At 40.5% G+C, this 14,807-nt stretch overlaps 1 protein-coding gene across 1 annotated transcript in view; it reads right to left on the bottom strand.

Moving 5' to 3' along the window:
- Positions 1 to 5,968: 5,968 nt before the first annotated feature.
- Positions 5,969 to 14,807, bottom strand: part of LOC110329137 (zinc finger protein 58-like) — a 14,199-nt gene continuing 5,360 nt past the window's right edge. Inside the window, exon 4 of the mRNA XM_021208717.2 lies at positions 5,969 to 8,246. Within this exon, the coding sequence (XP_021064376.1) occupies positions 7,090 to 8,246 (1,157 nt within the window). The 3' untranslated portion in view covers positions 5,969 to 7,089. The remainder of the gene's footprint in view (positions 8,247 to 14,807) is intronic.

Below are 14,807 nucleotides of genomic sequence, written 5' to 3'. Positions count from 1 at the left end.
CTAGTTCCTGGAAATACTTTATTCCTCTTTTCCACAGGAGTCCCTAAGCTCCAAGGAAAAACCTGATGGAGACTTCCAACCTGGGCTCTCTGACTGATATTTGGCTATGGGTTTGGGCCTCCATTCTCCACCAGCTTTCAGAGGAAGGCACTCTAATGGTGATTGGACTAGACATATATCTATTAGAATACTATGGTAGTGAATATGTATGTCCCCCATAGACTCATGTGGTTGAATTTTTGTCCCACGAAGAATGGCACTAGTAGGAGGTGTGACCTTTTGGAGTGGACATGGCCTTGTTGTAGGATGTGTGTCATTGTGGGGGTGGGCCTTGTGTTACATGCTCAAACTATGCCTAGTGGTGAAAATAGTCTTGTTATTTTAAAAACAAAAACTCTACTTCAATTTTACCAATGAAGACGCAGAAGTCAGATGTCATGGTAAAGCCTGCCAGCTCAGAGAGACAGAGTACTGGGGACAGCATACCATGGCATGGATAGCATCTGTGATCCCGAGAAGCAGGAGACGCATACCTCCGGGCGGCTCATCATTAGGAATAAGGAATTGCCTGCAGCAGGTCTGGATGGTGACATCTCAGAGGCCCATGGGCATCTTGTTTGTAGAAAAGTTGTTTCTATTTTTCCTGACCTTAGCTCTGAACAAGGGCTGTAGAGATTTCATTTGTGCATGACTGCTTTTCAGTTGGCCTTGGTATGCATAGCTATTCTATTATATCTCATTTTCCTATTTCTTTCTCCTTCTGCTTTGGCAAATTCTGTGAAATTAAATGTTCCTTAATATAAAGATTCCTAAGCAATCAAAATTTGAGGCAAAAGGTGACAGCACAGCACAGTCCTAATGTCCCACGTGCATGCTGTAAAAGCAGTTCTTGGAATTGATCTAACAACCCAGGAGGTGCTCTCACTTTAGGAATAATGTAATAACTACACAATGGTAGTTTTGGATTAATGTGTGACTTGAGAAGACAGTGGAAAGAAATTATGTCTAAAAATAAATTTTAAAATGAAAGAGCCACGTACTGCTGGAGTCATGTAGAGTCCATTATCAGAAAGTGAAGGAATTTGCTGGAACTATTAAAATTATTAGTATAAGAGACACAATTATAGGATAAGGGGAAAATAGAATAAGGGAACACAAACACATGATACTTTCAGAGAGGAAAAGCTATTGAAGTTAAGAAATGAGTTTTTCATAACATTTGAGAGTGGTTCCTGGTCTCCTTTGGATATGTATGGGTAAGCAAGTAAAAATTAGATTCCTGAGAGAAGATATAGAGTGCATAAAATTATATACTAGAAAAACTAAGTTAAAACATTGCTACTCTTATGAGAGTCATTGTGTGCTATGAGCAGAAGCAGAAGCCTGCCAATTGCTGAGTTAAGGATTAACCTGACTCTTTTCTAACCACTGCCTGACACTTTTGCCCATGTCATACATTATTAAAACTTCACAGGAAACCCTATGTAGCTGACCTTGGAGCTTCAAGCTCTGAAGTATAATAAGTTTAAAATTAAAATTTAGATAATGATAAGTTTGCTATTTTTATTTTAGCCATGGGCCTGGGAACAGAGGAAGTTTGAAACATTGGGGAACAATAGTAATTCTTAATTCTTTGTGAGATGTGGTCATTCTTTTGAATTTGATCTGGTAATTATAACCTCATCTCATGAACAATCGATCATTCTAGGTAACTGAGTCTGAAAATCATCTGAACCTCATCAGATATCGATGTCTGGAAGTGAGTTTCAGATGTAATTATTTTCCCTGCCATATATTACTTTGGAACACAGTCTTTAGATGAACCTGGTGGATGATAGTCTGTATTCCCCACAGATCAATCTGGACATGAGGTAGTTCTTAAATATCTAAGGTCCATCTTATCCTGGCCCATTCATGTTCACTTGACCACTTCCCAGCCCTCTACTCTCCTTCCACAGTTACATGGATTCTGTTGTTCATAAGCCGCGTTTAAAGGCTCGTAGGACAAGCAGTTTTCAATATCAGCCTCTGCTTTCTGTCCCTAGACACCTTGTTTTCAGTCTGAATTTCTCTCTACAGTTTATACATTATTTATTCTGTTACTTCCAAAAACATCATGTAGTAGCCACACTGAAGTTTCCCACTTTACCCACTAACAGTCACTTATCGTGGAAATCCTCGCAGTTTGGATATTTGTGTATATATCACTGTTATACGTGAGACTGTATCTTCACCTGTAGATCTATAACATCACATCAGTTTCTTCTTTGTTTAAAGACAGAAACAATCATTTCCCTAGCCATAACTACTCTATCAGGTTCAGATGGAGCCAAGCCCTCTTTCAAATCTACAAAGACCCAGTGGCCTTTCAGTCTTAGCATATTTGACGCTCTAGACACTCATATCCATTGTGTTATTATAACCACTCCAATGTTGAAAGAGACAATATGGAATTAGTTATCTCAGATACTTCTACTCATGAGGTCACAGGGATCTGTTGGTTGTTTACCAAATGTTCAGTTACCTGAAAGGATCCTGTGCTGAAGAACAGACTATAAACTGGGCTGCTTTCTTGTGGTCACAACCTGAGGTGAGGGAAGCCACTTGTGGTGGCTGCACAAGGCTCCTGAGCAGGAGATGCTATGTTGGCAAGAGTAGAGCCCACAGTTCAGATTTCTTTGCCCTTCTGAAACCCCAGGCATCCAGGATCCTAACCAGCCATGGAGATTAGGCTCTAACTCACAGAGGCTATGGGGTGTGTGAGACCATTTATTCTGTGCTAGAGAGGTCTTTCGATGTGTCCCTCTGGAGTAACCCTGCAGGGAGGAGCTATACTGGGTGCTAATGCCTGCTCTTCTAGCTATGTATCCAAGCCTGCTTCCTCTAAGTGAGATGGGACATTCCCTCTGTTCTTGAGATTATATTGCCTTATGTCAATGGCCTGCCTTGGTTTCTACTACAAAAAGCCTGGATATTCCTGTCTTTGTTCTACTTTTCCCTTGTATAAAACACTCATCTTTTTTTTTTTTTTTTTTTTTTTTTTTTTTTTTTTTTTTTTTTTTTTTTGGTTTTTCGAGACAGGGTTTCTCTGTGTAGCCTTGGCTGTCCTGGAACTCACTCTGTAGACCAGGCTGGCCTGGAACTCAGAAATCTGCCTGCCTCTGCCTCCCGAGTGCTGGGATTAAAGGCGTGCGCCACCACCGCCCAGCCCAAAACACTCATCTTTTGAGTGTGGGTAATATTACATATCTGTCAACATATGTTGTTTAGGAAACTGAGAAAGATGGCTTTTCCTCTCCATGTCAGATCCAATCATATGCATCGCTAGGGTCTGAAATCTCCTGTTTTGGAAGGGTGTTCCTGACTCTGAGAGAAAATAGGTGTAAAAAAACAAACATACAAAGAAACAAATAAATGCAGGCCAAGTGATTTACAATGAAGATAAGAGACTTTCTGTCTGAAATTCTCCATAAAGTTCCAGCATCACCAGGGCCACCCATGCCAAATTCTGTGATATGCTGTGAATGGATATGTAATGATGATTTTGACAAATGACACTATATGCGGTACAAATCATAAAAACTGTCTTGTGTTTTCTATACATTTACCAGGAATATTTCAGGTTAGGATGATTAAGAATATATATGCAAGTAATTCTAACTTATTACACTACCCTCCATGTGTAACGTGGATTCATCCTTCTTTTATTAAGATAATGCTATGCTATATCTCCACTCACTCACACCTCCTCCACCAGGGCCAGGTCTACTGTGCAGTCCAAGAAAAGTGCAGAGCCCACTCTCCTGAGTGCTGCAGCCTGTGAGATGCAGGGCCAGCTCACCTACTGCCCTGACACCAGTGCCAGCTCTCCTGACTGCCACAGGTAGTGAGGGGTATCACCCCTGCACCCATATCAACTCAAGGCAGAAACTTCCCATATAGGCATACCTCTGAAAAACAACTCTCTTGTAGAATAAATGTATATTCATAAAGGATATTTCCATTTTTAATGACATCTCCCTCTGTATTCCTGAGAAAACTTACCTAGGTAGGTCTAAAAAAACTGCAGATATGGAGAATACAATGACCCACATATGCATACTAGGAGGTGTGGCCTTGTTAGAGGAAATGTATCACTGTGAAGGTCAGGCTTTAAGGACATGCATATGCTCAAGCAATCCCTTGTGTGGAATCTAGTCCCCTTGTTGCCTTCTGATCAAGATGTAGAACTCTATGTTCTTCCAGCACCACATCTGCCTACACACTGCCAAGTGACCTGCCATGATGATAATGGACTAAACCTCTGAAACTACAAGCCAGCCCCACTTAAATGTTTTCCTTTAAAAGAGTTGCTATGGTCATGGTGACTCTTCATAGCAGTAAAACCCTAAGACACATAATAAGCCTAATATTTATTCAAGGGTACTTCCTGAACAATTCTTAGTTAATATTTTTTTTTAATGGAGCCAGCCTTTCTACACACCAGGCTTTCTTTGCTGAAATGAACAAAAATTAGCTAGAACTTATGTTTATTCCTCTTTGTTATTTCTAATGTGCATTTGATGTTTACATATTAGTAAATTCTTTGTTTCTACAAAAATCAACTATAGAAGGTATATGATATAAGGAGGGCCTTTTGGGTGCCGCTTGGCAGGAGTGTGACACTGGTCAAGGACAAGGAAATGGGCTTCAGACAGGAATCTGACATTGACCATGACAGGAACACAAGCTCAGGCAGGAATTTGACATTACAGCATGAAAAAGAAATTAGATAAGATGATAAGAATCTAAATTTAGGCTATCATCGAGAAGTAGATACCCTACTTTTGATCTTAGGAATTTTGATCTTAGGGTGGAACATAAGAAGTAAGATTTTGGCAATCGGCAAGATTTGGGGCTTGGACAAGGAAGTGGGCTCAAATATTTTGGTCATTATGACAAGCCCTTTTAAACAACTGCCCTGGGAGAAATCACAGGACTTTGCTTACTGCCTGGTTAGTTCCTTATTGTACTACTCACGCTTAATGCTTGCATCTAATTAAAATGGAATAAAAAGCAGATTGGAAAAATTAAATTTGCCTTCAGTCTCAGAATTGACGTGGGTCATGTTACAATGTTGTCTAACAGTCTTTTATCTTTTTAATCCTCACTCCCGAGCTGGAGAACCTGTTGACTGATTGAGTGGGCTTGTTCAGTGATGTGTTGTCTCTTTAACTTTTACCCACCACTTTCCTTTGACTGGTATACTCCTTTGCTATCTTTAAAAATGAGGCATAACCAGCAAGCAAAGTCCAGTGATCGCTATTATGTAGACAGGAAGGGCAGGGTAGCCACTGTTTGACTTCTTGCTGTTGGTCTCATGACAAAGCCATGTGGAAGATACAAGATGAGTGTAGCTGCATCTCATCTCTGGGGAACCATTCCACTCTCTTCTCCAATGTTACACTGATGAAGGGCTGCTTACTCCTCAGCATCTGAGGCCTTCTGGGAGACTTCTCACCACTCTGCAAACTTTATTACAGCCAGACCCATGAGCTATAATCACTGTAGACATGGGTCAAGTATACATATGTCCAAAACCAATAGGGGTTAAAATGATATTTAATGGGGGAGAATTTAACACAGGTATAATGTGTTTTATTCAAACATCCTCCATGTTCCTTCACCTCAAATTACTGTTTACGCTTTATAACAATTTACGCTCCAATGTCTTTGCTTTAACTTTATTACCACTCAGTGCTCCTTCTTTATGTAGGAGTGTAGGCCTGGACACTGGAATCCTCTCAGAATGACTGTCTCTAGCAAAAGCCATAACTCTTCCACTTGGTGTGGGAAGGCCCTTAGGCAACCATGCTCGTTGCATAGCTGGTTTTAGCTTGTGCACATATTGTCCAAAGAGTATTAGCCAGTGTGATCATGACTGAAATGGTCCTGACATTTCTAGCCAATATGGTTGCACTGTAGACATAACTATACCTGGCTCTCATCACCTTTCTACCACTTCTCCCTAAGAGATCCCTGAGTTTTGGCATTAGTGGTTTGATAAAGGTATCACATCTAGATCAGTGCCCTCCAGAGTATTGTTCTCCACACTTTGACTTATTATGAGTCACTGGATTATTCTCCATCTACTACACAATTAAATTTTTAGTCGGATGGTAGAAGGTGCTTAAATTTGTGGGTACAAAGATAAGAGCTAGTATTCATTTCACTTGTGGTTAGCATGACTAAAACTACAAATTTAGGTTCACTAGAGACATTTAGTCACTTAAAAATTGTTAACTTTTAGGTTTTAATTGCCCATAATATAACTGTTTACCCAAATTAGTAAACTTGAGTTTGAGATGACTTTTTAGGACCTGAATCAATAATAAAATAAGAACTGCACTATGTTTCACGACTGACATCACATACCCACCAATCAAATGCATCCTTCTACTGAGTGAGTTGGGTGCATGTGGCTTGGGTCCATATTTCAATTCGCTGTCAAGTTTCTATGACATGAAAGTTGGAATAAGATGAGAAACATTGTTCTGAAATCAAAGGAAATAAAGATTCTTCATTCTGGAACTAAATATGACTTCAGTGTGTTCTGTTAGATTTTCCTGGAGAGAGAAACACTAATGCCCATTGAGCCTAGGTTAGAACCAATGCAGATCATTTCACAAAAAGTGAGACATCTGAGTTTATCGAGCTTTTTACAGGCCCAGGAGAAACATGATTGGAGGAGCTTGGGTGACCCCACTGAGGAGAACAAGAGTAACTATACCATGGCCCAGATNTCAGACCCACATGCAGTTTTGGTTTATGCCTGTAGGTACAGAAGAAAGAGATGCAACAGCCCATGCCATATTCAAGCGCACTATAGAACACACTGGTTGAGAGGTTATAGTAAAGGGAAGTCTCCACTGTTCTCTGATGACATTCTCAGCATTTGTGCGGCTGGGAGTAAGATGGTGGTGTTGACATTCCAAACTAACTCACTTAATGGTCTACCCTATGGATGGATTTGAGCTGGAGAAGGTTTGAAGGATTAGGATTGATTTTTTACCACACTCTACACAGGAAAAGAGTTATATTCGGTAAGAATTAGTTGATGTCTTTTAAGGACTGAAGAAGTATAAGTGTTTTAAGACCTTTGTAGGATTTCTCTCCAGCATGAACTGTCATGTGTCGAGTCAGGCTATAAACATTAACAAAGGCTTTGCCACATTCCACACACTTGTGTGGATTGTCTTCAGAGTGAATGGCTTGATGTCGTACAAGGCATGAGGATGAGGAAAAGAACCTTGGACACTTATCACACTTGTAGGACTTCTCTCTGGTATGAACTGTCTTATGTCTCCTGAGGGATGAGTGATAACGAAAGGCTTTGTGACAATTTTCACACGTGTATGGTTTCTCTCCAGTATGAACTGTTTGATGCTCCTGAAGACTTGCAGAACATGAAAACCGTTTGTCACATTCTTCACACTTATAGGGATTGTCTTCAGAATGAAATGTTTGATGCCGTCTAAGAGATGAAGATGAGCAGAAACATCTGCCGCAGTCTTCACACTTGTAGGGGTTGTCTTCAGAGTGAAGTGTTTGATGTCTTTTAAGGCAGGAAGATGAGGAAAAGCATCTGCCACACTCTTCACACTTGTAAGGTTTCTCTCCAGTATGAACTGTCTTGTGAATCCTAAGGGCTGAGTGATAACGAAAGGCTTTATGACATTCTCCACACTTGTATGGTTTCTCTTCAGTACGGATTTGCTCATGTTCCTGAAGGTGTAGAGGAGGGGAAAATCTTTTGACACATTCTTCATACTTGTAGGCATTTTTTCTACAATGAATTCTTTGATGTTGCTTAAGGAATGAGGGAAAGCCAAAGGATTTCCCACATTCTTCACACTTGTAGGGTTTCTCTCCAGAATGAATTCTCTGATGTTGCTTCAGCATTGAAGGATAGTAAAATGATCTGCCACATTCTTCACACTTGTAGGTTTTTTCATCAGTATGATTTTTCTTGTGTATAAAAAGTGAGGAGCGAGTACTGAAGGCCTTATGACACTCTTCACACTTGTAGGGTTTGTCTCCAGTGTGAAGTCTCTGGTGTATAGAAAGTGTTTTATGAGAACTAAGGGCCTTACCACATTCTCCACACTTGTAGGGTTTCTCCCCTATGTGAATTCTTTGTTGTTTAATAAGGAATGATTTACAATTAGTGCGCTTGCTGTAATTGTTAGGAACATTGGGTGTTATTCCTGTTGAACAAAAGTTGAGATATGAACAAAAGTTAAGCAATATTCTTTATACTTATATGGCTTATTTTTAAGAATGAAAACATTAACTCATATATATTTAACCATAAATAAAAATATGCAGTATATTTCAATTCCTGTAGGCACTGAGGAAAATTCACAAATACAGTAGGTGGACACAATGCATATTTTTACTGGAGCAAGAGCATAATCAAACAGAACACAGAAATAATGGCATTTTATTCAAAGGTAAATGCCTAAGTAACTTCTAAGGGCACTTTTACTACCAGAAATAAGCCTTTCAAGCAATATAGATATTATAAGGCCACACAGTCATGAAATTATAAAGTAGCCAAGCCTGAAAAGAAAAAGTTAATTGTGATTGTATAACATTGGATGAACATCACACTTTTATCCTAAGTATAAAGTTTTATTTTGGAAGCTACAGAAGATATGTTGCATAACAAGTAGACTGTCCACATCAAGACTAAATCATATAGCCTAAGGATTTGGGACAGTATTTTATGTTTTATACTGATGACTGGAAAATATATACTTCAGAGACATCAAGGCATAATAATAAATATCAAGTTCACCCATGAATAACAGAAATTTTGCTGGAGCAACATATGTGTCAAGGAATAGATATTTTAATTATCTATTAGCTTTTTGTTTGATTGGTTTTGGTTTTGTTGAGACAGGGTTTCTTTGTAACCCTGGCTGTCCAGTTAATTGCTATGTATATGAGGCTGGCCTTGAACTCAGAAATCTACCTGCTTCTACCCCTCAGGTGCTGGGATTAATGCAATAGGGCACCAGGCCTGGAAATAAAATTACCTACTTCTAAGACTAATTTACAAGATTAAAAAAAGCATTGAGCACTGAGTGGAGAGGGGCAATGAAAATGGAAGAGCCCTGTTTACCAATGAAGGGAAAATTCACAGAAGCAAGGATTATGCGTATTTTTATCTTACACTCTCCTTAAGTGTTCTATCAATGTATTTTAAAAATACACCAAAATATAGAAGGTGAGCATACCATGTGATGATAGGCAATGTACATTTAGAAACAATACACTAGATCAAAGGGCAAAGGAAAAAAATCTGGGATCCACAAGATTCTGAAAGCTTATTGAGGAGATATTAAACACACAATCCTAGTGGCATGGTTTAATCTTCGAATTATGTATCCATAGAAGGCATGCATTTTAAATCCTTATTATTGACTACGTGATAGGAAAACATTTTAGAAAATCTTCATCCTTCATGAAGAGCTCTTGGAATCAGTTTCACTAGCATGAACTTAAGTGATTTGAGACACACTTAAGTGTAATGTTAGTTTCTCACAATGATTTCATACTTAGGACTGAAGTAAAGTACCCAAACTTTCAGCTGTGTGCAATCAGTGCAAAGACTGTTACTGCCCAGTGTGACTCCATTTGGCCTGATTTTTATCCAAGAGCTCACCCAAGCTAAACAATACTGCTGAGAAAATGTTGTCGTGAGGTCTCCAAACCTGGAGCTTTGGAAGATCCACTATTTCAATTATATGAAGAGATAGAATGAAAACTTTTGAAATTTCAGGAAACTGGCCTGCCTCCGATATGATGCAATTGTGGGTTTGGCTTTTAAAGCCAATTAAATCAGGGCCAGAAGGTACTGGAATGACCGATGTATTTGCTGACACCAAATTGCAACCTAGTCCTTCTTGTCCTTCAAGGGGCTATTTTTAATCTGGTCAAGATTCTAGTAAGTGGAAAGAATCCTGACAGGAACTCCTTCCGTTGGTTTTCTTCCAACAGTAAAGATGTTGAGTGAAGAAGTAATGGATAACACTTTTTCGTTAAACCATTGTGTTAAGTCATTTCTGTGGATGCTGAATGAGTGAATAATCCATTTAACATATGTTCTCTCCGCTATTGCTCTGTGCCTTACTGTTTGTCCCATCAGGTGACATCATGGTGGAACAGGAAGTCAGGTTACAGCATGAGCTTATTTTGGAATTAAGGCAACTGGAAGATGTGTTCTTCTGTCCTCCCGCCTGTGCTCCAGAAGAGATGCTAACCTTCATTCCAAGGATGCTTTAGTGGTCGTCAAAAGTCCACTCTGCGCCTCGTCAACTCACTGATTCCTAGCACTGAGCTCCCCCTTATAGTGTTGTCAAAACTCTAAATCTAGTAACTCCCATGCAGTCTCACTCAAAAGGCTGCTTTGCCTGGTGGGAATTGAGCTATATAATCTCGCTGATCCATCCATGCACAGTAAGGTCCAAGTAGTGTCAGGATCACCTCCACTGCAGAACATAGGTTGCTGCGGTAGCCACCAGGCCAGGGGCTACACAGTGGGCAGACATAGGGACCCACACATGCCAGAGGACTGGCCAGCCTGTAGGACTAGGACTCAAGGAAGCAGTGGACAAGGGGTTGAATCTAGGGTTTCTCTGGGAAGATTCCATTGGCTACACTGCTTGTGTGTGAAACTAGAGATGAAAGCAAGGTTGGGTCCTTTATACTTGGTAAAGAAACCTCTGAGATAAGACATTTTGTTGTCTTTTTGGGAGTCCTTTGCCTTGTGACTGAAGTCAGCTTCTGTTTCTGCTCCAGCAAACCCTGATACCCTTCTTTCATCTCTAGAACTTTCAGAGTTCCTCAGGTGTCTGGTTTTCATGGTTTCTCTCTTTAAGTGTTTCTTTCCAAGACTATAAGTACTTATGTATATAAACCTTAGACACTGATCCACAACAGAGCCAATATATCTGCGTCTCATAGAATAAGGATAGAATCCTTAACATTGGGATTTTTATAAAAGGAAAATACATATGGAGCTTCTCAGGTTGTCTGCCCACATCTGAAGATGCTGAAACAAGTCATGCTTAGGTACATGCCTGGCTTCAGTCTTACACAGAAACAATGCCTTTTGAATGCAGAGAATGTTTTTATAAGTCATCATATGCTGTTTTAGCTTACTGAAGCCTAGCTCCAGAGATAGAATATGCCCCACCCACTTCCAGCTCAAGCATAACTGACTCATAGTTTCTCCCACAGCCTCTGTCCTGGGTCAGAATGGCTCCCCAACTCTGTGACAGGTAGAAGGACAATTGCAGAACAGGACAGGGAGAGACACCATACTCTTGAGAACAGCTAAGAGGTGAATTGTTTCCAGTAGAGGCTGCTATTATTTACCTCAGGGTAGAAAGCTGTGTAGAATAAAAAAGACTATCGGAAAGCACAGCCTTAAAAAGGATAGAAGACACATTGCTAAAGTCTCTTAATCATAACTCCAAAATCACAGCTAAATTCTGACAGGTGCTATAGCCATGAACTTAGTGATTATGGTAAGTCTACATGCTATCTAAACCATAAAGACCACATGGGGTTTTCTATAGAGTTTCCCTGGAAACTGTCAAGGCATGATGGGTTACCAGTATGTGCACAGGTCATATTCATTCATCAGATTACCCTCGCTGTGTAGTTTGCTTGGAACCTTCTTTTATTCATCCCATGTTGCACAGTATCTACTAAGCTGAACAACTACCATCTTTCTAAGTCTAGCTGTGCCTGCTAAATACAATCACAGCTGCGCTTGTTCAATGATAGCATTCCTCCAAATAAAGAGGCTATATGGAAGAAGGCCACTGAAGCCTCACCCTGGCCCCCAGTCATTCCTCTCAGCTAGCTGTGTGTAAGAGGCATGAATTACATAGGCTTTCAAGGCTGCCTAGAGGCAGTAGGGTATACAGGCAAGAGAAACTAAACCTGAGATGCAGGATTGACCCCAGCCACCCGGGGAAACTGGTACATGTACTAGCTAAGGGCCCACATGAAAATATATATTGCCTAACACCCATACCCTGTGGGAAATTTTGTGACATCAAATGTTAAGTTTAGGGCTGGCAAGATGGCTCAGTGGGTAAGATCACCCGACTGCTCTTCCAAAGCTCCGGAGTTCAAATCCCAGCAACCACATGGTGGCTCATAACCATCCGTAAAAAGATCTGACACGCTCTTCTGGAGTGTCTGAAGACAGCTACAGTGTACTCACATATAATAAATAGATAAATCTTTTTTTAAAAAGATGTTAAGTTTACTTGTTAAACTTCTTATGCCTCATTTGAAATTGCTTAACCCAGAGGTGTAAATGTAAAGGATCAGAGGCATGGGCCTGAGGGCGGTGTCTCAATTGACTCTTCAGGCTGGTACAGACTGAACTGCTAAGCTCTCCTTCTCATCTTTGTTGTTCACAATAAATACCTCTCTTGCCAGTCTGCTGACATCTCTAACCTCTTGCTGGCATAAAACATTTCTCTGTGTAGGTCAGTGTAACTATTTTAAAAGCATACAAAGAATACATATTTGAAATTATATCACTAATAAAGGGATTAAATTATTTAGGATAATACTAATCATATAAATAAAGAACGGGACAAAAGCACAAAATCATGAGACTAGGTCACATTAGGTCAGACTAAGTGAAACGGGCATTATGGGAAAGGAGAGTTAATATCAACACTGATTTATGTTCCTAAGCTATAAAATTCTATTCATGTTAGAAAACACTTCTGACTTAAAGAGGTCTATCTAGTCACTATGTCTTTGCTAACTTTCTTAAACTTTAAGTACGTGGAAAATGGTGTCATGCCAAGAAATGATAATTACTTGTATGGCTTTTTATTCTTGAAAAGGCCAGACATACTCTTGTCTTTTCTGTATTATTTCCTGATGAAATAAAACAAGGAACAGAGACTATCTGGAGGACTGATCTAGACTGTGTAAAGAGATCTCTCACCATAAAGAGACCAGGAAAGTAAAGTCCCCAGTTCCTCCAGGGTGTATTTATGTTAAAGTTTACTTAGCGATAAGAGTTTTCCAGTTCTGAAACTGTATTTTTTTATTAATTCAATTTTTATTTCACGTGTATTGGTGTTTGGTCTGCATGCATATCTACCTATATGTCTGTGTGATGGTGTCAGATCCCCTGGAGCTGGAGTTACAAACAGTTGGGAGCTGCCATGTGGGTGCTGACAAGTGAACCCTTCCTCTAGAAGAGAAGCCAGTGACCTTAACCACTGAGCAATCTGTCCAGTTCCAGCAATTGTCAGTTGGGGGGCTGAATTTTTTAATAGAGATAATTACTTTCATTTATTAAAGCCACCAACAAAAGAGTACACATGGAGTGACGTATGTAGCAGAGGATGGCCTTGTCAGGCATCAATTCGAGGAGAGGCCCTTGGTCCTGAGAAGGCTCTATGCCCCAGTGTAGGGGAATTCCAGCATGGGGAGGTGGGAGTGGGTGGGTGGGTGGGGGTTGGAGCACCCTCATGGGAGCAGGAGGAAGGGGAAAGGGATAGGGGGTTTCTGCAGGGGAAAACCGGGAAAGGGGATAACGTTTGAAATGTAAATAAAGTAAATACCCAATAAAAGAAAAAAATCCTAATCTGATGAGAGTCACTAATTTGCTATAAAATGTCACAGCAAATACAATTAAGCCATAATAGGTAATGAGGAGTCACCTGATGAGTAACGAAATATAATCAATGTGCCCAAATTGTGTTTGGATTCATGCTAAATACAAATGTAATTCATTCATAAAGATAATACTTCATAAGTGACTAAAGCCAATGTTCCATTATACAGTCCACTGTACATGTCAAAGTTTAGCCTAAAACAAGGAGCTCAAACAAATTTAAAGTCACCTTATGTTTACTAGTATGGCACAATATTCCAAATCCGGTGTGGTTTATAAACTGGTTAACTAAACTGAACACGTGAGTGAAGAAGGCTAACACTCTGCTGAGCTTGCATGACAGAGCGCATCCAGGCTAGATGAACATGATTACTAGTAGCACGCTGTCCAATGGGACACAGGCCTATCAGAGGACATGCATGCTAGCCTGATCACAGGATAAGGAAGCATGGGGAACAGGACTTGCCAGCATCTGCTGCTCCTGTCTCCCTCTGACCTGTCAGCCAGACCAGGAACTCCTACTCCTGAACTGAGGGAAGATGAATCACTCCTCCTGTGTCACAAGCCTGGGGAATGGATCCTCTCATGCTGAGGAGGGTCTTAGACTCAGCACCACAGTCTAGATGTCTCAAATGGAAGCACTCACTTCAATTACCCAGCACTCAATGTCTCTTTCTATGAAAACTGAGGATACAGTGTACAGGGGAACCTCATACCAACACCGACCACCCAAATGGTATGGGAACTACATGCAAGCTCAAATGGCCATGCCCTATCCCTCACTTTGATTTCTCCTCCTCCTAACAAAGCTAATCCCTGCGCTGAGAGGTCAATGTCTGAGTCTGTAAGCAGTCCTCAGCAGACTGTGAGACAACATACGACAGAGGCTCTGCCACAGGGTCAGTCAGCACAGCAGATTGAACTGTGGGCACTCAGTTCAACTAAAGTGCATGCGACACATGTGAGTCCACCACAGCCAGGGAAAGAAAGCAATGTGGCGGCCGGATGTGGTGGCGCACGCCTTTAATCCCAGCACTTGGGAGGCAGAGGCAGGCAGATTTCTGAGTTCAAGGCCAGCCTGGTCTACAGAGTGAGTTCCAGG

Source organism: Mus pahari, chromosome 11 (genome assembly GCF_900095145.1).
Source record: "Mus pahari chromosome 11, PAHARI_EIJ_v1.1, whole genome shotgun sequence".
Classification (NCBI taxonomy): domain Eukaryota; kingdom Metazoa; phylum Chordata; class Mammalia; order Rodentia; family Muridae; genus Mus; species Mus pahari.
This window is presented reverse-complemented; position numbering and strand designations above follow the sequence as displayed.